At 35.4% G+C, this 24,753-nt stretch overlaps 1 protein-coding gene across 1 annotated transcript in view; it reads right to left on the bottom strand.

The window, feature by feature from the left end:
• Positions 1 to 24,155, bottom strand: part of col1a1b (collagen, type I, alpha 1b) — a 28,015-nt gene extending 3,860 nt beyond the window's left edge. The window contains exons 1-48 of the mRNA XM_079398228.1: positions 23,951 to 24,155; positions 22,565 to 22,753; positions 22,074 to 22,120; positions 21,631 to 21,657; positions 21,064 to 21,159; positions 20,149 to 20,214; positions 19,754 to 19,798; positions 19,532 to 19,585; positions 19,348 to 19,401; positions 19,214 to 19,267; positions 18,927 to 18,980; positions 18,313 to 18,366; positions 18,160 to 18,204; positions 18,022 to 18,075; positions 17,585 to 17,629; positions 17,186 to 17,239; positions 16,809 to 16,907; positions 16,170 to 16,214; positions 15,971 to 16,069; positions 15,178 to 15,231; positions 14,985 to 15,092; positions 14,851 to 14,904; positions 13,719 to 13,817; positions 13,583 to 13,636; positions 13,370 to 13,468; positions 12,156 to 12,209; positions 12,008 to 12,061; positions 11,848 to 11,901; positions 11,678 to 11,731; positions 11,289 to 11,333; positions 10,112 to 10,210; positions 9,919 to 10,026; positions 8,557 to 8,664; positions 8,413 to 8,466; positions 7,678 to 7,731; positions 7,485 to 7,592; positions 7,349 to 7,402; positions 6,308 to 6,361; positions 5,428 to 5,589; positions 5,232 to 5,339; positions 3,246 to 3,353; positions 3,095 to 3,148; positions 2,635 to 2,742; positions 1,652 to 1,705; positions 1,462 to 1,569; positions 1,319 to 1,372; positions 641 to 748; positions 256 to 532 (exon numbers count right to left, since the gene is read on the bottom strand). Coding sequence (XP_079254354.1) covers positions 256 to 532; positions 641 to 748; positions 1,319 to 1,372; positions 1,462 to 1,569; positions 1,652 to 1,705; positions 2,635 to 2,742; positions 3,095 to 3,148; positions 3,246 to 3,353; positions 5,232 to 5,339; positions 5,428 to 5,589; positions 6,308 to 6,361; positions 7,349 to 7,402; positions 7,485 to 7,592; positions 7,678 to 7,731; positions 8,413 to 8,466; positions 8,557 to 8,664; positions 9,919 to 10,026; positions 10,112 to 10,210; positions 11,289 to 11,333; positions 11,678 to 11,731; positions 11,848 to 11,901; positions 12,008 to 12,061; positions 12,156 to 12,209; positions 13,370 to 13,468; positions 13,583 to 13,636; positions 13,719 to 13,817; positions 14,851 to 14,904; positions 14,985 to 15,092; positions 15,178 to 15,231; positions 15,971 to 16,069; positions 16,170 to 16,214; positions 16,809 to 16,907; positions 17,186 to 17,239; positions 17,585 to 17,629; positions 18,022 to 18,075; positions 18,160 to 18,204; positions 18,313 to 18,366; positions 18,927 to 18,980; positions 19,214 to 19,267; positions 19,348 to 19,401; positions 19,532 to 19,585; positions 19,754 to 19,798; positions 20,149 to 20,214; positions 21,064 to 21,159; positions 21,631 to 21,657; positions 22,074 to 22,120; positions 22,565 to 22,753; positions 23,951 to 24,032 — 3,772 coding nt within the window. The 5' untranslated portion in view covers positions 24,033 to 24,155. The remainder of the gene's footprint in view (positions 1 to 255; positions 533 to 640; positions 749 to 1,318; positions 1,373 to 1,461; positions 1,570 to 1,651; positions 1,706 to 2,634; positions 2,743 to 3,094; positions 3,149 to 3,245; positions 3,354 to 5,231; positions 5,340 to 5,427; positions 5,590 to 6,307; positions 6,362 to 7,348; positions 7,403 to 7,484; positions 7,593 to 7,677; positions 7,732 to 8,412; positions 8,467 to 8,556; positions 8,665 to 9,918; positions 10,027 to 10,111; positions 10,211 to 11,288; positions 11,334 to 11,677; positions 11,732 to 11,847; positions 11,902 to 12,007; positions 12,062 to 12,155; positions 12,210 to 13,369; positions 13,469 to 13,582; positions 13,637 to 13,718; positions 13,818 to 14,850; positions 14,905 to 14,984; positions 15,093 to 15,177; positions 15,232 to 15,970; positions 16,070 to 16,169; positions 16,215 to 16,808; positions 16,908 to 17,185; positions 17,240 to 17,584; positions 17,630 to 18,021; positions 18,076 to 18,159; positions 18,205 to 18,312; positions 18,367 to 18,926; positions 18,981 to 19,213; positions 19,268 to 19,347; positions 19,402 to 19,531; positions 19,586 to 19,753; positions 19,799 to 20,148; positions 20,215 to 21,063; positions 21,160 to 21,630; positions 21,658 to 22,073; positions 22,121 to 22,564; positions 22,754 to 23,950) is intronic.
• Between the last annotated feature and the right edge of the window lie 598 nt (positions 24,156 to 24,753).

The raw sequence follows: 24,753 nt of genomic DNA, 5'->3' as shown, positions 1-24,753 counted from the left end.
GTAACTCAAAAGTAACACAACGCATTACTTTCCACAAAAAGTAACATAATTACTTACTTTTTTTAGGGAGTAACGCAACATTGTAATTAATTACTTTTAAAAGTAACTTTCCCCAACAGTTTCCAAAGCAATGTTTGGAAATGTAAACTGATATTTCCTACTGTCACACTACAGCAAGAGATAGAAATAACTGTCTTAAAACCACTTTTAGCTGGTGGAAATACTAATTGTGGCCAGGAATCTGAAGCTGCTGACCGCTCTTCCAGTCTAGATGGCCCATCCTCAGGTCGCGGCACATGCGGGCAGGGTTGGCCTGGGTTCCCTCGGGGCTGCGGATGTTCTCGATCTTCTGGCTCAGAGATTTCAGGCTGGTGTCCACCTCAGTGTCGCGGTCGCGAACGCTGGCGTCGTCGGCTCTGTAGCCTCCACGCAGAGGATCTGGACCCTTCTCTCCCTGAGGCATGGGGAGGAACGGCTCGCCGATGCCTGCGGGTCCAGGAGGCCCTGGGGGTCCGGGAAGACCAGGAGCACCCTGGCGAAGAGAGAAATCCACATGAGTGCATCCAATGGGATGTTCTTTAAAACAAAGACCACTATAAAGCTTAATTTAGCAGTAAAACTGTGCTGATTTCAGACTTACAGAAGGTCCCATTTCTCCAGAGCGACCCCGGGGTCCAGGAGGTCCTACAGGTCCAGGAATACCATTCATACCATCCTTACCACCCATGCCGTTGGAGCCAGATGATCCCTATCAGCAGAAGAAAACCGTTTGAGGATTAAAACACAGCTTGTGCTGCGGTTTCTCATTTGTGTTTTCAGAACAAAACACTGCAGATGTTCATTTATGTTTATTTCATGCTGAAACTGTTATTAAAGCGGAGGAGACGATCAGTTCATGTGCTGCTTCTTAAATTAATCTGTCACTCACATTAAACAGCACCAAAACGGCATTTATGTTTGAATATTGTAATAAAATGGTGAGAATTTGAACACAGTACAAAACATTTTGCGATTTATTGGATACGATGGGTGCTACAATGTTCCACTCACTGATTGAAAACAAGATAGATTAATTGATTCTTGGGATTTAAGAATCGATATCGTTTTGTAAAAATGAGAATCGATAAAAATTTTTCGATATACTAATACTTCTATGGTGTTTTGTAGAGTCAGACAGCGCATGGTCACCATCTACTATTGCTGTATGGAAAAGAGCAGCATGCACATTCTGCCAAACATCTACTTTAGTCTTTCACTGTACTGTGAAAAGCTCTATAGAAATAAATTAGACTTGATATAAAATCCATGTGTTACTTACACGGGGTCCAGCAGGTCCAGATGGTCCGGCGGGTCCTTGGTCACCAGGGGGTCCCTAAAAACATTCAGAAATCAACTTGAGTAAGCCACTTGGAGTGTTTGTGAAGGAGTTTGTGGAGGATCTGGATGTATAGATTGACTCACAGGAGGTCCAGGAACTCCAGCCATTCCAGAGAGGCCGCGGTGTCCCTTCATGCCTCGGTCTCCAGCCTCTCCGCCCTCACCCTTATCTCCTCGAGGACCAGCTGGACCCTGCATACAGAGACCAGAACCATCAGCCAGCCTGCTGATGAAAAACAAGCTGGATAACTGATTAAAAATGATAAATTCATACCAGAGCACCACGAGCACCAGCAGGACCGGCAGGACCAGCAGAACCAGCGGGACCCTGGGAAGAAGTGAGAGAAACAACACATTAATCAATAACATGAGCATGAGATAATTCAGCATAATATACACGTATGTCACGTCAGCAGCTTTGAACGTTATAGTGTAGGTTTTTTAACTAAAACCATAGAAGATGTCATTAGTTTAAATATAATAAAACATAAATAGCTAGTTGCCAAAGCAATAATTCTAGTTTTCCTTTAGTTTCAGTTCAAGTACTAAAGGACACTACCAGTTAAACGTTTTTGAGCTGTAAGATTTTTATAGTTTCTGAAAGAATTCTCTTCTGCTCAGCAAGCCTGTATTTATTTGATTTAAAATACAGCAAAAGCAGTAATATTGTGAAATATTTTTACTATTTAAAATATACTGCTTTCTATGTGAATATGTGTTAAACTGTAATTGATGAATTTCCAGCATCATTTCTCCAGCCTTCAGTGTCACACGATGCTTCAGAAATCATTCTGATTTGCTGCTCAATAAACATTTCTGATTATTATTATTATTATCAATATTTAAAACAGTTGAGCACTTAATTTAACTAAAACCATAAAAAATGTCATTACTTTAAATAAAGCATAGAAAACATGCTTATTTTTTTTATCTAGTTGCCAAACAATAATTCTAATTTTCCTTTAGTCTCAAGTACTAAAAGCTCTATAAATCTATGAATGAAAAATGTAATGCTGAATAAATGAAAACTTAAAAGACTATATAGTCAATAAAAAACACTATTAAAACTTTAAAATGAAACTGCAAACACAAAATATTAACTAGAACTCTAATAGTATAGAAACGATACTAAAACAACACCTATATAATGCCACCTGTTGGCATGGATGTATTACATTTATCTGTTCATTTTAAAAATGCAAACAGAGGCTTTTGATTCAAAGGATTCTGGTAATGTTTTTGCGTATAGAAACTCACAGCCTCTCCACGATCTCCAGTCTTGCCCGATGGACCCATGGGGCCAGGAGCTCCAGGAGAACCAGGGGCCCCAGGAGGGCCGGAGTTGCCCGTCTCACCGCGGTCTCCCTACAGCAAACAGGGGGATTTCAGAGAAGTGCTCTTTCACACTCCAAGCACTTTTAACATATTTACAGCATATGCATTCATTTATTACACATATTACACATTTATTACACATATTACACAATTATTACAATTTTTTAACTAAAATAAGTTTATAAGCTGCATGCATAGTTACAAAATGAATCAGAAAACGCTATTTTAGTTGTAGTCCATTTTTAATGTAAAAAAGTTTTTTTATGAAAAAAATAGTGCTGTCAAATTATTAATCGTGTCCAAAAAAAAAATTAATTGTTTGACAGCACTATACAAATATGTTTGAGTATATAATGCCTGGATTGGATAGGGTTGCACTCACCTTTGATCCAGGGGGACCGTCACGGCCAGGAGCTCCATCATGTCCAGGGTTACCCTGCAGAGACGAGAGACAGAAATGACTCCATCATACTGCGCAGAATGTAGCCGATTCTGGTTAAAGAAACCTCTAGAGATGCGTGGAGTTAGCTCACCTCACGACCAGCTTCACCAGGAGCTCCACCCAGTCCAGGAGGACCCATGGGTCCTGGGGGCCCGCGCTCTCCTAAAGGCCCCGTGGACCCCTGCTTACCCGGCTCTCCCTGGGGATATGAATGAGGAGTGTTGTGAAGAAGGGCAACTAAAGCAACGTTTCCTGAAGTCAACATGATATTGTACAGTATTCACCAGTGTTGGGGAGTAACTAGTTACATGTAAAAGGAATTATATAATTTAATCACAAAATAAGGTAAGACTTTATTTTAAGGTGTCCTTGTTACACACATGTATTATACTATTATAATAACAATTAATTATGCATAATTACATGCAAGTGACCCTAAGCCAAATCCTAAACCTATATAGTAAGCACATGTTAATTAATATTACTCAGTACTTAAATGTATAATTACACTGTAACAAAGACACCTTAAAATAAAGTGTAACCCAAAATAAATGTAACCATAATCTGTTACAGTTACTTATGAAAATGTTAATGATTACATCTGAATATTTTCCCACACATACAGATTTGATTGATTTTGTTCTAAAATTGCATTGACTGCTTTAAAATATGAGACAGAAATGTTATTTGATATCTGTTTTATTTCCTATTTGGGTTTGTGTATATGCTTTATTTTTTAAGATTAGCTGCATTTCCCAAAGCATTGTTAGATAACAGTGTTTCCTGTTTCCTATGCAAAGTTTTGATTTAAACTACAATAACTATTAAACTATATCTTATTATTTTAAATCTGTATTTAACCTCAGAACGATCTCAAAGTAAAAAAAATATGTTTTTCTGATCTGATTTTGGTGGTTGTGCTTTCAAAATAAAATTGTTATAATCTTAATTTAAGTGATGAAGGATTCTGAAAATCTGACAGTAATCATTGTTGAGTAGTGTAAGAATAACCCTGCCTGCTTTACATATTTCAAAATCATTTACAGTTTAGAAAAATTTAGAAAAAAGTTTTTTTAATGTAGAAAAGTAATCAAAAAGTAATCAAAGTAAACATTACTTTCATAAAGTAACTGAAATGGTTACACTACTTATTATATTTTAAATAGGGTAACTTGTAATATTACATTTCCAGAGTAACCTTTGCAACACTGATATTCAAAGGCCATTTTACTTCCACAAATTTTAGTGTGATCTGTTTAATCCATTATAATCCTGATCATCCATTAGTTGGTTTTTACTAATTTTGATGAGCTGATTCCAAAAATCTGTGAGAGCATGTCTCACTTTCTCACAAAATATGATGCATTTTGTAGCATTTTTGCTTTTGATGACTATGTGTAAGGTGCAGATGTCTTGTATTATCCTTAAATCAGCAGAAAAACACCACAAAGACATGATTCCTGGCTGAATCTGATCCATTCTCAGGCATTTTCACATCTATGACATAATTTAATGCCTAATCCTGATTCCAATGACAGAAATGCAAACATGAGCCTGATGTTTTGGGTGTTTTACTACATCCAAACAGCAACACAAATGTACAGATTTTGTGCAAAAAGCTTATAATCGGGAGTCGTTGTTAAGATTGTAAATTATATGAATACTTCTTGAGATTTGACAGTTTTTATTTTAGTGAGTGATAAGCTGATATATCTTCATTCTTAAAAGTTGTATTCAATATTTTTGAACTTAGCATCAAATTAGGCATGTTTTTTGCAAATCATCAGGAATTTTTTTTCAAGATGCAGGGTTGAGTTAATGCTGGCTCTTTGATCATTGGGCATGCATAAATGCATATATAGAAATGTCTGATAAATGCATAAATGATGTGTAAAAATTAAGCCTTTGGTTTGGTGATGCTGAAGATTTTGATAAAACATAATAACAATAACATGTTTTTTTTTTCCTAGCACATCAATGAATCCTGCACATGATCAGGAATGTGTATTAAGAAAGTAAATGTGTTCAGTTCTGATTTCAGTGTTTTAAAACAGCAAATATGAATCAAATCACTTACAGAAGGTCCGGGGAGACCGCCGAAACCTCTCTCTCCTCTTTGTCCGGGAAGACCAACAATACCACGAGATCCAATAACACCAGGAGGTCCAGGAGAACCAGCGGGGCCCTAAAGACCAGACAGCAGAGCAAAGTGAGCATTAATCTGCAGCTCACAGAGTCATGTATCAGAGACGTTTTGTGGCTTGATGACTTACAGCAGGGCCATCGGGGCCAACGCTACCCCTCTCTCCGGAGGGTCCCGGGGGTCCAGAGGCCCCAGCCTCTCCAGGGCGACCTGCGGGGCCTCGCTCACCACGGGCTCCTCTCTGTCCTTCTTTACCAGCAGCACCGGTCGGGCCTGGGGGTCCTGCAGCACCCTGAGGCAACACAGAAGACATGAAATTAAATGTTCAGACTCACGACGAGACAAAAATTTACTTTTACATTTATTTCAATGTATCCCCTTAGATTTTGAGTTTATATTTAATATAATATATAGTTAATTTATTTAGTTTATATATATATATATATTTAATGCTGTCAAATGATTAATCACAATTAATCGCATCCAAAATAAAAGTTTTTATTTGCATAATATATATGTGTGTACTTTTTATATTTACTATGTATACTGTATATAAATATACACACACACAGTATATATTTTGAAAACATGTGCATTTATTTACATGTCTATATTTATATTCATATAATTTATATTATGTATAAATACATTTAATATATAAACATAACATATTTTTCTTAAGTATATACATGCATGTGTGTGTATTTATATATACATAATAAATATACACATTGCACACATATCTTATGTAAAAAAAAACTTTTATTTTGGATGCGATTAATCGCACTAATATATATATAATATAATATAATATATATATATAATATATAATATAGTTAATACTATTTTTTCTACTTTAAAATTGTCCATTAATCTTCATGACACATTTAAACAAATAAACATTTAATATTTTTTAGTGTTTTGATTATTATTTATTTTAATTACATTTTTTTAATTCATTAATTATTCTATTTTTGGTTTAGACCTGGTTTAGAATGAAGATGACTTACAGAAGAACCTGGAGGTCCGACTCGACCGGCAGCACCGGGGAATCCAGTAGCACCCTATTAATAAACAGAGACACTCTGAAACTCTGAAATATTAAACTGGAGAAATCATATACACTGGCACCAACAAGTACTGCTACATATTAAAAATATTACAGTCAGCCTTTTACATAACAAAATATCACACAAATTTAACTTTTTCATTTCACAGAAAAGCATTTTAGGGGTTAAATTATGAACTTTACAACAAACGAGTTTACACTGAATAAATATAAATTATATATATATATGCAATGATGTAGTTTTAATATGCAATGACAATTACGCATTTTAAGTGGCAACTTTAACTTAAATAAAAAAATATAAATAAAATATAAAAACTTAAATTGATTTTATTTCAGCTACTTGCCAAAGCAAAATTTCTCATTTTCATATAAAATAATAATGAAATAAAAGTTAATATAAACTATATAAAGCATATTAATAAAAAATAAATAAATAAATAAATAAAATAAATTTAAATAAAAACAGAAACTCATGAATAAAACCTAATAAAAAAATGTGTGACCCTATACCACAAATCAAGTCATAAGAGCAAATTTCTGGAAATTGTGATTTGGACGGATGATTATCTTAATAAATAATCTTTCCATTGATGTATGGTTTGTTATGATAGGACAATATTTGTCTGAGATACAACTATTAGAAAATCTGGAATCTGAGGGAGCAAAAAAATCTAAATATTGAGAAAATCTCCTTTAAAGTTGTTCAAATGAAGTTCTTAGCAATGCATATTACTAATCAATAATGAAGTTTTGATATATTTACAAAATATCTTCATGGAACATGATCTTAATATCCTAATGATTTTTGTCATAAAAGAGAAATGTATAATTTTGATCCATACAATGTATTGTTGGCTATTTCTACAAATATACCTGTGTTACTGATGACTGCTTTTGTGCTGCAGGGTCACATATATAAAAAATAACTTTGCATTGTGTGTTTTTTTTATGATTAAATACTGATAGCATTGACTCTTACAGGAGGTCCAGCACCACCGCGAGCACCCTTAGATCCAGTAGCACCAGCAGGTCCCTGTCAAAGACAACAGCAGACAGTAAGTGAAGGATACTCATATATATACAGCAGAGCGGTGGAGCTGTAGATATAACATCACCTGTGGGCCAGCGGCTCCGACGGGTCCCCCGGGTCCAGGAGCTCCAGCATCACCCTTGGGTCCAGAGTCACCGGTCTGTCCCTTAGCACCTGGCTGTCCGTTGCCACCCTGCATCGAGAACAGAGACACTTCAGCTCAGTGCTGGTCAATACCAGATGATGGGAACCGATTGGGAAGAGACTACTAAACTCACAGGAGGTCCAGCAAAACCAGCAGGTCCAGGAGGACCGACCTCTCCACGCTCACCCTGAGAAAACACCACACACACATCGGTTTGCATATAAATCAAATGCACTCTTCCAAATCAACTCCAGAAAAATAGCAGCACACTGTATAAAATGACTGAAACTGAAAACAAAGGCACTAAAATACTATTTTAGTTTTTCTACTTCAAAATTTCAAAACTAATTCAAAGTGTTACTTGCCATTTCTTTGTAATTATTTGTGAAATTTAATAGCGATTTACGAGTGAAAACCTCTAACAAGACCTCTTACAATACAGTTATATTTTTTACTTCAAAATTTGGTAACACTTTAGAATAGGGAACACTTCTTCACTATTAACTACGACTTTACCCTCAATAAATTCCTAATTTGCTGCTTATTAATAGTTAGTAAGTTAGTTGTTAAGTTTAGGATTAGGGATGTAGAATAAGGCATTAATATGTGCTTAATTACTACTAATAAATGGCTAATATTCTAGTAATATGCATTAAAATAAAGTGTTACCCAAAATTGAATTAAGTGCAACTTGCCATTTCGTTTGCATTATGTATTTCCTTGTAATTAGTTTTTGGTTCAGTGGAGTTATTGAGTACTTGTGCAGTCTCATTATGGTTATAAATGTGCAATTGCATGCAATCTTGCATTATTTTTGGTCTTTATGTCCTTGTTTCAAGAGGTTTTCGGTAGCATCCTGATAACTTACAGGGCCTCCACGAGAACCAGTCACTCCTGGAGGTCCAATAGCACCAGCCTCTCCCTAAAACAATGAGGAAATTAGGAAAATGATTTAGAGCTGAACATAGTTTAGGTAAAGCATAAATATCTCCAATGCTAATGATCTTTTTACCTTCTCACCAGGAGCACCAGAAGGTCCAGAAGATCCAATAGGGCCAGTCATTCCACGCAGGCCATCCTTACCTGGACCTCCATCAGGGCCCTTGGGTCCACCATCACCCTAAAGAGGAAGGAGAACTGTTGTGAACGTATACAGCAGGAAGTGACATCATCAACACCACAGCTGCTACCAGGATCATTTCGATTAGCTTCCCTTGTGAAAAAAAGTGTGCTTTATTGTATAGAATGTGCGCTTATAGTGTTGTTTTCAACTACTTGCATATAATATAATATTATTATATAGAATTATGTAATATAATATACAAGGTCACTTAATAGAGTACACTTTCATGACTGTGTTTCTTAACAGATTTAAGTTCACTTCTAAAAAGCGTACTTTGTAATAATGTCAAATGTGAAAGTTTTACTTTAAAGAACATTTAATTATTTAATTGTCATGCTTAAAGAAGTACACTGATTTTAATGTGTTGACAAGCAAATATAAAAAAAACTAAGTTTATACTTAAAATTATAATAAACATTAGTGTTATTTAAAATTATATTTTAAGTTAACAGATTTTAAATTTGCAAGTGTGTAATTTCAAATATATTTATATGCATAAAATACAGGTTTCAATAGAAATTATAATTTTAGTTTACTATAAATGCTTGTCAGCGGTACTTTTACCATATTTCAAAGACAACAGAAGTAATTATCATAAAAATGTACTTAAGTCCTACTTAAGTAGGTCAAAAAAGTAACTTACTGCATTTAATATAAATTTAATCTATAATACATTTTTACTTAATGGTGAAGAACATACTGTAAGTGTCTGAATACATTAGCAATAGCCAACAATACATTGTATGGATCAAAATTATCCATTTCTCTTTTATGACAAAAATCATTAGGATATTAAGATCATGTTCCATGAAGATATTTAGTAACTTTCCTACCATAAATATCAAAACTTCATTTTTGATTAGTAATATGCATTGCTCAGAACTTCATTTGAACAACTTTAAAGGAGATTTTCTCAATATTTAGATTTTTTTGCTCCCTCAGATTCCAGATTTTCAAATAGTTGTATCTCAGACAAATATTGTCCTATCATAACAAACCATACATCAATTGAAAGCTCATTTATTCAGCTTCAGATGATGCATAAATCTCAATTTGAAAAAATTGACCCTTATGATGGTTTTGTGGTCCAGGGTCAAATATTCTCTGTAATAAGTGCTCTTTTCTGCTAAAGTCTTTTTCACAAGGGCATGCTTTGCTCAGAAAATGAGGTTGTTATACAAAAACTTTTAATGGCAGAATATGGACTTATTTAGTCAAAATGCTTTAAGTCTGTGTTGTTGTGAGTCTTACTCTGTCTCCTCTGGCTCCAGGCATGCCTCCGGTGCCGCGCTCTCCAGGCATTCCCTGCAGTCCACCGGGCCCCACACCACCAGGGGCCCCGGCAGCTCCGGGCTCTCCCTAAACACACATGAACACAGACAGGGGTCAATCATTTCTCAAATCGTGATTCTGAGTCACAATGACATCGATCTAGGATTCTTACCTTAGCACCATCATTACCAGCAGAACCAGGGGCCCCTCGAGGACCGGTGGAGCCAGCAGGTCCATTACTTCCACGCTCTCCGGGGAAACCTCTGTCACCCTGTGCAAGACATTTACTAATATCACTCTCTGATGTATATAACTAATAACACAATCTGTGCACTAGAGCAGTCAGGTGAGCAGGAAAAGCCACTGTATTGGAAACACAAATATTATCAATATAATATTGTTACAATTCATTAAAAAAAAAAAAAAAAAAAAAATTAAATTAAATTAAATTAAATATTTTTTTTTCCAAACAAATCAATACAGGTCAATATCAAGTTAAAATTCTTCCAAATCATTTTTAAAAAATAAGAAGTTGGGAAAATTTTGTCATATTGAGCAATTAATTGTTTGCCTGAATTGTGTAACTTGCACTATTAAAAATGGCTTTAATAAATAAGACAGACTCTTTTCTGGTCTCTTAAATTAGTTGGAAAACTAATTCCAAGTGGTTTTTGACTTAAAAATATACCAATTTTGCATAAATTGTTTTCTGTATAAGTGTTAAAAATGTATGATTAATGTGGTTGAAACAAGACCTAGTTGATACAATACAAAAAAAGGTTTTAGTTCAATTTGTATATTGCAAATTATACAATTTATGCAGTCATCTGGTTGCTTAATATGATATTATAAATTTCCTACAAAATTTACACATGGACAGTTTTTATTCTTGTAACAAGATTTGCAAGAATTTTATCTTGATATTGACTAAACCATAACAATGCATGAAAAACTGAAAACAAAAACATAAAAATAAAAAAGTATATGAAATTAAAATACCATTCAAAACATTATTATTTTTTCCATCTTAAAACATATTAAGCTACATTGTTGTGATAAATGCTAATTTTGCTTCTCAAATAAATTTATTTTACTCCAAGGACATTTTTACAGTAAAACATCACAATGATACTGATACTATATATATTTTTTGCCTTTTTGTTTTTTGGTGTATAAGCATTATTGTATCAGAACAAACTATAATTCTTGTACTATTACTGTTTCTCTTGTATTATTCTTGTGCTATTATTCTTGTAGTTTAAATGGTGCAGTGGAGCTGGGGTGGCTATTAAGGCCTGATCGAGATGTGGCTCATCTGTGGGCTTTTTTATTAGGCAGGAGATACTCACTCTTGGACCAGAAGGACCATGAGGACCAACTTCACCAGGAGCACCCTGTTGAACAGCAAACATAATCAATAAGAACAAACAGAGCAATAGAGTAATAGTGAGAGCAATTTTACACAACATATATGTCATATGTGAACCCAGGACCACAAAACCAGTCATAAGGGTCAATATTTTAAAGATTTATGCATCATCTAAAAGCTGAATAAATAATCTTTCCATTGATGTATGGTTGGTTATGATAGGACAATATTTGTCAGAGATACAACTATTTGAAAAGTGTTACTGATGACTGCTTTTGTGCTCCAGGGACACATATTATGTTTAATTACTTTAAATGAATGCAGACAGAATATGTAACCTAAAAACATCCCTCCTGAGTCAACACGCACCTGATCACCAGGTTTGCCCGTCTCTCCGGTGGCACCCTGTGTACCTGGCAGACCCTGTAGAGAGAGAATAAACAACGATGGTTTAACTGCCATCGAAAGACTAAACCAAAGACAATCAGGCGCTAATCTTCACTCAAATGAAGAAAATATGCACAGAGATAAAAGCGCACCTGGAATCCAGGAGGACCGCCGGGTCCCTGTTCTCCCTTCTCTCCAGATGGACCCTAAAACATGATAGACCGGGAAAAATCAGAGCCGAAACAGCAAGAGTTCACACCGCCACAGCAGATTCACATCATATTGAACTTTGAGAGGTTTAAACACACATACAGCAGGTCCAGGAGCACCAGGAGCACCGACATCTCCATCCTTGCCAGGAGCGCCCTACAGAAACACACCATAATGCACTGCTCAGACGGGATTCAAGCAAACGCTCAAAGTTGCATAAAGCTCAGAATCCGCTTTATATTCCACGTACCAAAGCACCAGGAGGTCCAGAAACTCCTCTCTCACCAGATTTACCCGCCTCACCCTAAGAGGAATACATCAAATGTGTTAGAAATTGCATTAAATCTGATATTCATGAAGAAATCTTTCTGTTTTTTTAAGAGAACAATAAAACAAACCTCATAAAGCCTGACATGTGAAATAATAGTCAGAAATATCTTTTTGAAAATGTAACAGTTTATTGAACCTTTAAACAAACAAACAAAAGAAGTTTGCATAAAGCAATGTCTGCAAAAATAGTTTTTTTGTTTTGTTTTGTTCAGTATTATATTTGCTCCTTCAGGTTTTATGGCTCATTTGGCTCGAAATGAAGGAAAAAAACAACACCTGGTTTATACAAAAATATGCAATTTGGTGCAGATACAGATATTTTCATGGCTAGGAAGATGAAATTATGATTGCTTTTAATGTAAATCAATAAGATCTTTATAACAGTAGAGTATATACATACATAAAATTATATAAATATCATTAGTCACTCTATATCTCCAATAATATGTTTTAGTAAGATGATGTTTAAATACTTCGTTTTATGATCAAAACATAATGCAATGCAGCTTCTTAAAAGCCTGATCATATCTGATATTCATATTTAACATGATTTTTATAAAAACTATTTAAAAGGCTTTTTACTTGCTTAAAAGTAGTGCTGTCAAATGATTAATCATTATTGATCGCATCCAAAATAAAATAATTGTTTACTTAATATATGTGTGTACTGTGTATATTTATTATGTATATATAAATACAAACACATGTATGTATATATTTAAGAAAAATATTTTATATTATGTTATATTATATTATATTATGTTTATATATTATGTATATATATATATATATATATATATATATATATATATATATATATATATATATATATATATATATATATAAATAAATTATATGAATACAAATATATTAAAATTAATTTCTTAGCAATGCATATTACTAATTAAAAATGAAGTTTTGATATATTTACGGTAGAAAATTTACAAAATATCTTGATGGAACATGATCTTAATATCCTAATGATTTTTGGCATAAAGGAGAAATGTATAATTTTGATCCATACAATGTATTGTTGGCTATTGCTACAGATATACCTGTGTTACTGATGACTGCTTTTGTGCTGCATGGTCTCACATATATATATATAGTTCATAAATTGATGGAGTAACTCACATCGGTTCCCTTTGGACCGGGGAATCCCATCACACCAGGAGCACCACGAGATCCAGCAGGTCCAGGGGGTCCAGGACGGCCGTCTTGTCCAGGTGAACCCTATGGGTTAGAGAGAGCCATGCACACATCACTTTAATACAAGATCTCATATGAGTCCTATATTGCATACAAAAAAAACAAGGCAGTGAATTATAAATATAATATTCGTCTTACAGAGGGTCCAGCTTTGCCATCAGGTCCAGGGCTTCCAGGGGCACCAGTCATACCCTGCAACAGGCATCAAGCTAGGTCAAATACAGACTCTTTATGCTGCTAATATGTTTCTACAAAGCATTAAGCAATATCTTACCTTGGATCCAGGCAATCCTGGCTCTCCCGAGCGACCAGACTCTCCGCTGGCTCCTTGAGGTCCCATTGCTCCGTTGGCTCCGCGCTCTCCAGGGGCCCCCTGAAACGTGATTAAAGGGCCAGCTTTAGTTACTCAGCAGCAGAAATCATCTACAGGACCCTGGACAGCTCCTTCTCAATGCAGTGAATGGCATTAAAACACTCGAAAACACTCAGATCATCTAGACCTGTCCCAGTAAAAATGTAACATTCAATATTTTTTACTTAAAATCAGTTCATTGCCATATATACTACTGGTCAAATGTTTGAAATCATTAAGATTTATTGTTGTTTAATTCACTTCAATTCAGTTCAAGTGAGCTTTATCGGTAGGACTTGCACAGTATTGCAAAAGCACTGACATACTGTAGGACTATAAATCATTAAGTGAATAATTACATTAAAGAATTTATTTATAAACAAGAAATAAGAAAATACATAATACATTGTCTTAACAAAAAAAAAAAAAGTCTCTTATGTTCACCAAGTAAGCCAAAATAGAGTAAAAACAGTAATATTGATATATATATTATTAACTTAAAATAGCTGTTTTCTATTTGAATAGATTTTGCTTATATTTCTTCTTAATTTTTTGTTGCTTAATGTTTTTTCAGGATGCTTTGATGAATAGAAAGATCAAACAAACAACATTTATTTGAAATAGAAATCTTTTGTATGATTATAAATGCCACTTTTAATCAGTTTAATGCATAGTTGCCAAATAAAAGTATTAATTTAGTTTAAATCGTGCTAAAAAGGTAATGCATCACGCTTTCCACAAAAACATTCAACTGTTTTCAACAGCAATTAAAATAAAGAAAAGTTTCTGAGCAGCAAATCAGAATATTAGAATGATTTCTATAGGATCGAGACCGGAGAAGTGATGCTGAAAATCAGCTTTGAAATCAAAGGTATACATTTTATTTCAAAATATATTCAAATGGAAAACACTTATTTTAAATTGTAACAATATTTCACGATATTACTGTTTTTCCTGTTTTTTTTTTTATCAAACGAATGCAATGATTCCAAACTTTAAAAGCACATTGGGTACATGTTTAGGGCCTTGATTTGTGAGGGATCAGTAATCTTACCCCGGGTCCAGGAGCTCCATCACTTCCAGGAAGACCACGATTGCCAGGGGCACCCTTTTGAACGAAAAACACAAACTATGAGAGACAAACAAACAAAAAAGCATGCATGAATGAAACAGGTGAGTTAAACCTACACGGCCTCCGGGGGGTCCGACAGGTCCAGCGCCACCAGGCTCACCACGAGCTCCTCGCTTTCCTTCTTCACCACCAGGTCCGGCCAGACCCTGGGGTCCAACTGGGCCCTGGGACAGAAAACAGCAACTATTACTATTACAGTGGAGGTTTCTGTGAATATTAGGAAATCATCTTTGCGTCAGAGAGACTTACAGGTTCTCCCTTAGGACCGGCATCTCCCTTATTACCTTGGGCTCCTGGATCACCCTGGAAATAAAAGAGCATAATAGTTATGATCTCAGTCCGTTATGCTTCATTATTCAGAGTCTTCTATATCTAATGCAACTGCGAGGAATGCGTTCGCACAAAAATGAGGTAGCACTTAGTAACACTTTACTTAAAGCCTTTATGTATAATGCATTATGAAAGTAGTTTTGTAATGCCTTGTAATGCACGTTATAATGCATTATCTCTTTACCACAGTTCATACATTATAACATCTATTATTAAACTATGCATTTTAGATTTGATTAAAATTATTTTCGAAAAGATGTAATGTATCACAATGCACATGCATTACACCTTCTAATAACATTTATAATGCATGATACATAAAGGCTTTAAGTAAAATGTTACTATCATTTATTTACACCTGTATGTAACACAAAAGAAGATATTCTGAAGAATGTTGGCAAGCAAACAGTTCCATTTCTTTATAACTTTCATTGCATTTTTGTCTATATAAATGGAAATCAGTGGGAACTGAAATTGTAGATACAGGTTTTAAATGACAGGGCGAGTAAATAATGAATGAATTTTAATTTTCATTGTGTGATCTATCTTATTAAAGTACATTTGTAAGAAGTGTAGTTGTATTATTACTACATCACACCTCCTGTAATCTCAATTTCAAATAAACTAAAGGCTGTAAAAATTATGTCCTGGAAGCACTGATGTATAACTACGCTTTTCATGCATGCATAATAATAAAATGCAGTTTACACACATTGTTTCCCTTGGGGCCAGGACCTCCAGAAGGGCCCGGGGGTCCAGCAGGTCCACGGGATCCTGGGAAACCAGGAGCACCAGCAATACCAGCAGCACCCTACAAAACATCACGCAAACCAATGAGATTGTGTGAGATGTATATGTATGCATATACATGTGTATGTATGTATATATATATTTATATATATAATACTTACAGGAGATCCTTTGCCACCAGGAGCACCATCAGAACCAGGACCTCCCTGTGCAATGAGAAGAAAACAGAATTATTTATATTTTTATTCTTCACACCACCATTAAATTAACTTAGTTTAGATTTCGATTTTTTTTTCACTGTGCTTTTCACAATGCAAATAGTTGCAGAAAATTAAAGTTTCTACTTTATATTTAGTAATAGCTTATCAGTGGTGACTATCTCAAGATGATGTCCACATGGCAGAAACATATTCAGACTTTTTTTTGCAGATCATTTAAATGTTTGGTGGGCTATCTAGTCATACATTTAATGCATGCATTTTTATGCATTAAAATCAATCTCAAGCCACCTTTCTTCTTTTATCTTAAATCAACTCAAATATTTATTTCTATAGCGCTTTTCAGGTTTTTGAAGCTACTTTACGGAAAACCATGTTTTATTTATCTTAATACATTCATGTCTTAGTCTAATTTGGTGGATAATATAGTTTGCATATCTTTGTATTTACGGCGTTCTAATTAATCAGCTATTCTGTTTCTCCCATGCAAGCACAGACGTTTCCGTTTGAAAAGCAGCTCATTGAAAATCTTTCTAGCACATAATCATCTGTGTAGTTTGATGGTGTTTTGTAAACACTCACAGCAGGACCAGCAGCTCCAGAAGGTCCAGGGTTACCCGGCTCTCCACGGGCTCCTTGGGGTCCCTCAGAACCACGACCTCCAGCGGTGCCGGTTTCTCCCTGCAGAGGACACAAAGAAAGCACTGGCTTGTCAGATTATTTATGGAAGGCTGACTCCAACTGGTTTAATTTATTAGTTTAGTATATTATATTGGTAGACCCTATGCACAACAACAGGGGGCCAAGAAACAATACATTAATTGCTGTCTGCATGTCTTCAGGTAAAACATAATATGTTCAAGCATGTGCAATAATTTTTGCTTTGCTTTTATGGACACATTAACTGTTGGCACTAATGAACATAAAAACATTAATAATTCATAACAACGTGTTTGTACCTTAGCACCAGCTCCACCAGGGAATCCAGGAGCACCAGAGGGGCCAGTGGGTCCCTAACAGAGGAGAGACATGATAAGAGCATTATAACAGATTAATAAGACTCATCCTGCTGTAGCAATATGCTGTAGTACAAGAAACTAAAGAATCGTCAATGTCACAGTGTAAAAAATAATCCTCGCAATTAGTTATAAGTAACTTTTAACTTTCACTTGATACATATTTCAAACACTTTAAAACAACTATTTTTTTAAATCAACTCAACTGCTTGATTTTTGCATCTAAAATAAATACTACGGACATTAACTTGTGTTAAGCATTAATATGTATATACTTGAATAGAAATTCTTGAATTTGCAATAGATTGTTATAATAAATAAGTGCTGTATTTTGAGACTCACAGGAGGTCCAGCAGCACCAGTGTTTCCATCATTACCGCGTGCACCCTGCAGAAAACAAGAAAACATTACAATCAACAATGTTCATAATGACACCAAATGATGGAAGATTCTGCCTTCAACAAGACAGCATTTTATCTTCATGCCTCCAGAACTGTGTCATGTTTTAAGTTTGCACATGGCATTCACAGACAGATTAGTTTTGATTGTTAGGTTCGTGGTGCATTCTCATTTTGGCATTTATACATGTTTACTTATGGTGAATCAGTTTCAGAGTTGCGTTGCATTGAATTAGCTGAACGGTGTGTTAGACATTATAGTAAAACATTAGTCTCATATTAATTGACTGTTCACAATAGGGGATGGTTTTCTAGTTTCTAGTCCACAAGATGAAGCAAAGCATGGGTTTAAAAACAATAAGGGATGGATGTGAGACTTACAGAAGGGCCGGGAGAACCAGGCCGACCTCTCTCACCGGGCAAACCACGAGGACCCTGAAACAAGCAGAAAATGTGAGATGATTGATATCGTTTTAAAGAACTTTACATGGACTTTAAATCCCATCCAGAATCACTCACCATGGCTCCAGCAACACCGCTCTCTCCATGAACACCAGGCTCTCCCTGCGATCAGAGACAGACTCAATCAACAGAGAAACAACACTACAGCGCTGCAGACTCAAATCTGTGAATAATGATATCTGCATATATGAGAGAGATGGAAAATCAAACCTTAGGTCCAGCAGGTCCGGTGTCTCCCTTAGCTCCATCTAGACCAGAGAAACCCTGTAAGAGGAAACAGGGAACAAAACATTGCATCACTACTAATACTAATATATAAATATATATTTTTTTCAAGCAGTATTACACACAAAATAAAAAAAATAGGTGGCTAAAAATATGTAATATTAATGAATAAATAAATAAAACGTAATATAAAATGCAAAATAAAATATTAAAATAAATTATTAAAATAAATAAATATATATATATATATATATATATATATATATATATATATTTAACACAGTATTGTACACTAAACAAAAAACACAATACAATATTAAAAACTTAAAACACACGTTAAACTTAAAACTAAAGCACAAAATATTTTAACATATATATACAATAATAATGTATACATAAACAGAGGAAACAGGAAACAAATATATTTATTTATTTATTATTTATTTATATATTTATTTATTTATTATTTTATTTTATTTTTTTCAAGCAAAAAAAACTGCATAAAAATATATAAACATGAAAACAATATTTATAAACATTAATAATTTAATAATGTAAAAACACAATAGAAAGGTAGGGTTATGTGCTGCTTTACTCACTCTGTGTCCCTTGATGCCGGGGAGTCCAGGGGTTCCTGGGAATCCACGAGCACCCTGGGAAATAAGCAAGAGAACATAATTATGATGATTGCTGGAATCTCTTTCCATGCTTTTTGATTAGTTTGTCTAATAGCAAATAATGAGTTTAAAATGGTTTCATTCCAGTGAGTAAGCATCTTATTTTACTCTAGCTTGAGACTTAATAAGTTGTCTACTACTGCTACTGTATGTGTGCAAAATAGTATTAATTAGTGTGTATCGATGAGGAAACCATGCATGAAACGCACCTGAGGTCCGGCGGATCCGCGCTCTCCAGGACGGCCGGCTTTGCCAGCTTCACCCTGAGGAAGAGCAGAGGACAGATAAGAAGAGACTCAGCTGTATTATTTGGAACGGATGCAGTGAGGGAAATAAAACTCACATCCTCTCCATTCTTTCCAGGAGGACCAGCAGGACCGCGGGAACCCATCGGGCCCTGCAAACATCAACAGCAGAGGAATAATCACACACCGCCGGCAGAATATGCATGCTTTTGAAGCAGCATGCTTTCATAATGTCATATTGACACTAAATTTCAAAACTGAAAGGAAGCAGAAGAAACTCACAGGAGAACCAGGCTCTCCAGGCTCGCCTGGGGGTCCAGTGAATCCCTGAGGGCCCTGTGAAAAATACAGATAAACACAGTTATATATCAGATGCTGCATGCATAACAAACCACTTGAGTCCATTTTAATGACTGTCTAGAAAGAATTGCTGATTTATTTGATTTATGTGTTCTAATAAACAAGACTTTGTAGTACAAGGTAAAACACTAGAAATAGACGTACAGGTGAACCTTGAGATCCAGGGGGGCCACGGGCACCTGGGGGGCCCTAAAAGTGAGAAAACACAGTATTAGAATAGAAAAAGAAAAAATATAGACATTAAAAACAAGCATAGCACTTCATATATCATGCAAGTCGTTTAGTGTAGTTCAAACAGAGTCCTATGAAAGTGCATTACATATTTAAACTAGCTTTGAATGATGGATCCAGGGTGGTCGATCACAGATATAAAGCGTGTAATAAAAATGAGTTATAATAAATGAGATGTACACAACATTGCTGAATATCCATATTGTGAATTGCTGTGTGAGTAGATTGCACATGAGCTTTTTTGTTTTACACAATGCATTTCTGTCTGTTCTGTGTGAGTTCATGAAGGAAAGGAGAAGCTGACTTACTGGGGGTCCGGGGACAGCGGGGCCGCTGGATTTCTCACTGCCGTAAGCCATCTGGGAAAGGAAAGACTGTAGGGGACGACAAGAACCGAAGAGTGAGGATTTGAGGTTTGCTCTGTGATGATCTTCACTGAACCGTTTACTACTGAACTACTAAAGCATGGTTTTCCTTTTAATGCAGAAATATTTGGAAATGATCAACTCTTAGCTAATACACATGCTAGGAAATAATCTATGTGGCATATCACATATACCTAAATTAAGCCCTTAAAATACAGCTGTTTCGCTTTTATAGAGTGCATAGTCTGCTTTCATTCCTTCATTATAGGAGCTGTTCACTTGAGCTGGTACTGAACTACAGAATAACAGAGGCTTTGTGCACCTCGTTTCCAGTTTACAATAAAATAAAATAAAATAAATAAATAAATAAAATGATGAAATAAAATGACATAAAATAAAACAAATAAAATAAAATGACAAACTAAAATAAAACAAAACAAAATAAAATAAAATGACAAACTAAAATAAAACAAAACAAAATAAAATTACATAACATAAAGTGACATAAAATAAAATAGCACAAAATAAAATAAAATAAAACAATACAAAATAACATAAAATTACATAAAATAAAATAAAACGAAACAAAATAAACAAATAAAATAACAACATAAAATTACATAAAATAAAATATTCTTTAACAATTTAGCAAAATGTTACTTATTTTATTTAATCTTTTTTAATTTTTTTTAATGCTAAAGGAAATAATCCATGGGGCAGCAGTGTGCATCATGAAGACAACAGAAAGATTTATGTTTCTGAATTCGGGCCAATTTGACAAGATTCTCTCAAAGTTAATCTTAGTGACGCCTCAAATGCAGATTGATAATATTATAAGCTCAAAGCTGGGCTGCTTACTCCGCCGCCGAGGCCAGTGGTTCCAGGAGGACCAGGAGGTCCAGGGAGTCCGTTCTCTCCGGGAATACCGTCTCTGCCGGGAGGCCCTGGAGGACCCTTCCAGACAAACAGAGGAGATGCATGAGCGCAATCACACAATCACATTAGCAAAGCTAACTCTGTAGCGCCTTACACATGATGATCCTTAGAAATGCAATACAAAAAAACCGCAATGCTTTGGTACAGAATGTATGTCATATATAGACTGAAACTGTTATGCATGAAATCATATTTTTCTCTCATGTTGCATGTAAGTTTACAGAGGTCAAAGGTCAGCGGGACAATTAAAGGTCAGCAGGTTAAAAGCCTCCGATGCCCCATTAATCACCCTAATTATTTCCATTTGCAACAGAATTTCATAGCAATGCAAGCTTTTTGTCTCCTGCAGACTTTGTAGTCTTGAAAACAAATGTGCAGTTGGTCTTTTTCAGTTGTACTAGACTAACCCAGATGGAAAAACTAAATAAATATAAATACATTACAATGATAACAATAAGCAGCTTGTTCATAAACAAATACTGTACTCACTGGATCTCCAGATGGACCAACAGGACCCTAAAAATGGACAATGACAAATATTAGGATACTTTACATTGGTGTATGCTGTAAATATAATAATATGTGTGTAAATTACATTCATATATGGTGTGATAAAAGTACTAAGAAAGTAATATTATTAATTAATAAGTAACTCAAGTAATGTATATATATATATATATATAAATTCTATATACATATATACATATACATACACATTCTAAATACATGGAATTCTGTACACATACACTTATATATAAATTCTTGATTATGTAAAGCAATTTGAGTTGCATTTTATGTTTGAAAGGTGATATATAAATAAAGTTTTATTTTATACACACACACACACACACACACACACACACACACACACACACACACACACATATATATAATGAGATGCATTAAAAAAATCTAAATGAATTCCCACTAACCTGAGAATCACCATCATCTGGACGTGAAGGAACTTCAGTCACATAGCCTCCATTTATGGAATAAAATACAAATATATTTTAGAACCTAAATCAAGTAAAGATATATATATATATAAGCTCAGAGTACTGATTCAGAGCCATAAAAATAGGGAGCTACTTCATGAAAACAATTAACAAACATTAATACTTCCACTGGTGCTGAAAAGATCAGCAGTTAATGTGCTTTCAAAAATCATCATTAATATATATTCATATTTCAATGCATGGAGAACAAATATGATATGCATTATATAGCATTCAGAGATGATGTAAAATAAGAAAGTGCAATTAAGTGAAAAAAAAGCCATTTCAGTGATGAACAAGGCAAATCCTTAATCACTCAGTCCCATGTAAAAGCATGAGTGATGCAGAAAGTGCTCAGGTTTCAGGGGCCAGAGATATTTCCCCGAGCGTTTGCACACTAGATGGCGTCAGACTGAGCGTGTCTGTACCTTCGAGGCAGATGGGGCAGCATTCTCCGTCGGGAATCTCTGGATTGGGACAGTCTGATGTATCCTCACAGATCACCTCGTCGCACATGACCGTGCCGCTGTCGCAGACGCAGATCTGGCAGGGCTCGGGCTTCCATACATCCTTGTCGTTGTAATTCTGACCGTCCAATGTACAGCTACCGAATGAGACTGTGAGGACAACACACCTGGATTAGCACAGCACAGTCAATCACATTCATCTCTGAAAGAAACGACAGGGAGGATTCCAGGGGTCCAGCGGGGCCACAACGACTTCTACTTTTCATTTTAAAAAGATTAAAGATACAAAACTCCTCTCGGCAAATATGAAGCTAACTAAACTAATTTAATTCAACCTACGCAAGTGTGTTGTTAACTAAACACTGGCTTAACTCTTATGGCAAAGTGTCCTCGTTACAAAGTTATAATGTTCAAAATCAGAAAACACACTTCTGTGTGTTTCAAGAGAATGAATATGGCTTTATGCAATCTGAAAGCACAATAAAGGCAATAGAGTTTCACTCTTGCATATGCAGAAAGTTTTAAACTAAACAGGAAAGATGATTGTAACTCATTATAATAACACATACTGTTCTGCTGTGGTGCTGCATTGATTATTTACTTATTGTTTAATTAATGTTTTATAAATAGGAAGGGAATGAAGCTAAAATGGTCAAATGGGGTGTGGTGCACAATGCTTTATGAAGGACAGGCCTGCATCTCGTAGTGTTTCAGACGCGTGCAGTACTAAACTCCACCGCGAGGCGGCGCCAGAGTCACGCAGAACTCCGTCACGCCCCGATCACTCCAGTAATTGAAATGAAAACCAGAGGTTTTCCCTATCAAACAAAATGCGTTTTTTAATTCTAAAACGCTAATTTCTAATATCAATTTAGCAGGCTACAATTGTCAAAACGTCTATTACGCGCATGATGTATCAGTGTAATCCAAAGACAAGCGCTTATATCCAGTTATCAAACGACTAAAAAGTATGACAGAGCACAAACAGATGAGAAAACGAGAGATTAAAAGTACTCTCGTCCTCTCTCTCTCTCTCTTTCTTTCTCTTTCTCTCATCCGCGTCGCGTTTTTGCTTCAGCGCATCATCCTTCGCTTCAGGACATCACACAGTGCGCATGCGCAGCAAACAATTCCGCAGGATGGAAAAATAACCATTTCTAGAAGATAAAAATAAAAATAAAAAATGCAGATGGGAATAAAAAGGCAGTTTTTTCCTCCTCAAGTAATTCCCGAAACTTTTAGATCGCAGGTCGCTTGCAAACAAGACCATTGAAAATCCCCCTCTGGAGTTCTCCAGTCTCCTCAGCCAAGCATCTGCAAAAGCAGGAGTAAAAATCATATACTCACTATCATCCTCTCCTTGTCCTCTCACCACGAGGACCGCCGCAGCGAGCAGCAGCCCTAACCGGATATCCACAAAGCTGAACATGTCTAAATATTAGACATGTAGACTCTTTGAGGCAAGGGGAATCCTGTTTTGTCCTCAATCATACACGTAGGGTCCGGTCTGTGTAACTCCAATCCAGACCCCAGCAGAAACTCCCTACTGCCTAAACAAATGTTTGACCCTGGCTTTTATATGGCAGGGTTTTGGGGAGGTGCTGAGTGCGCTAGATATCTGCTGCATGTTCAAGTCAAAGCCAGTCCCTCCTTCTGCCAAAACCAAGGGCCGCCTTCGAACATGTCAAACTATTTGGAGTCCTCATTACGACGTGGACATTCTGAAACATGGAGAAGAAGCGTGTCAGGGATCTGTGTTTTGTGAATCTCTGGATTCAGATTCGTTTCGGCACAGTTTGCTTGTGGATGTGATCATTTCATGGGCTTTTCATTTCATTGAGCATTTGTTTTAGCTGCCAAATGATGATCAGATTCTGTAGATTCGCTATATGATGGTGACCCTGTGTGACCCTGCAGCACGAAACCAGTCATAAGGGTCAGTTTTTTGAAACTGAGATTTATACAATGAATAATTTTTCCATTGATGTATGGTTTGTTATGATAGGACAATATTTGTCTGAGATACAACTATTAGAAAATCTGGAATCTGAGGGAGCAAAAAAATCTAAATATTGAGAAAATCTCCTTTAAAGTTGTTCAAATGAAGTTCTTAGCAATGCATATTACTAATCAAAAATTAAGTTGTGATA

The sequence above is a fragment of the Barbus barbus genome, assembly GCF_936440315.1.
Source record: "Barbus barbus genome assembly, chromosome: 38".
Lineage (NCBI taxonomy): Eukaryota > Metazoa > Chordata > Actinopteri > Cypriniformes > Cyprinidae > Barbus > Barbus barbus.
This window is presented reverse-complemented; position numbering and strand designations above follow the sequence as displayed.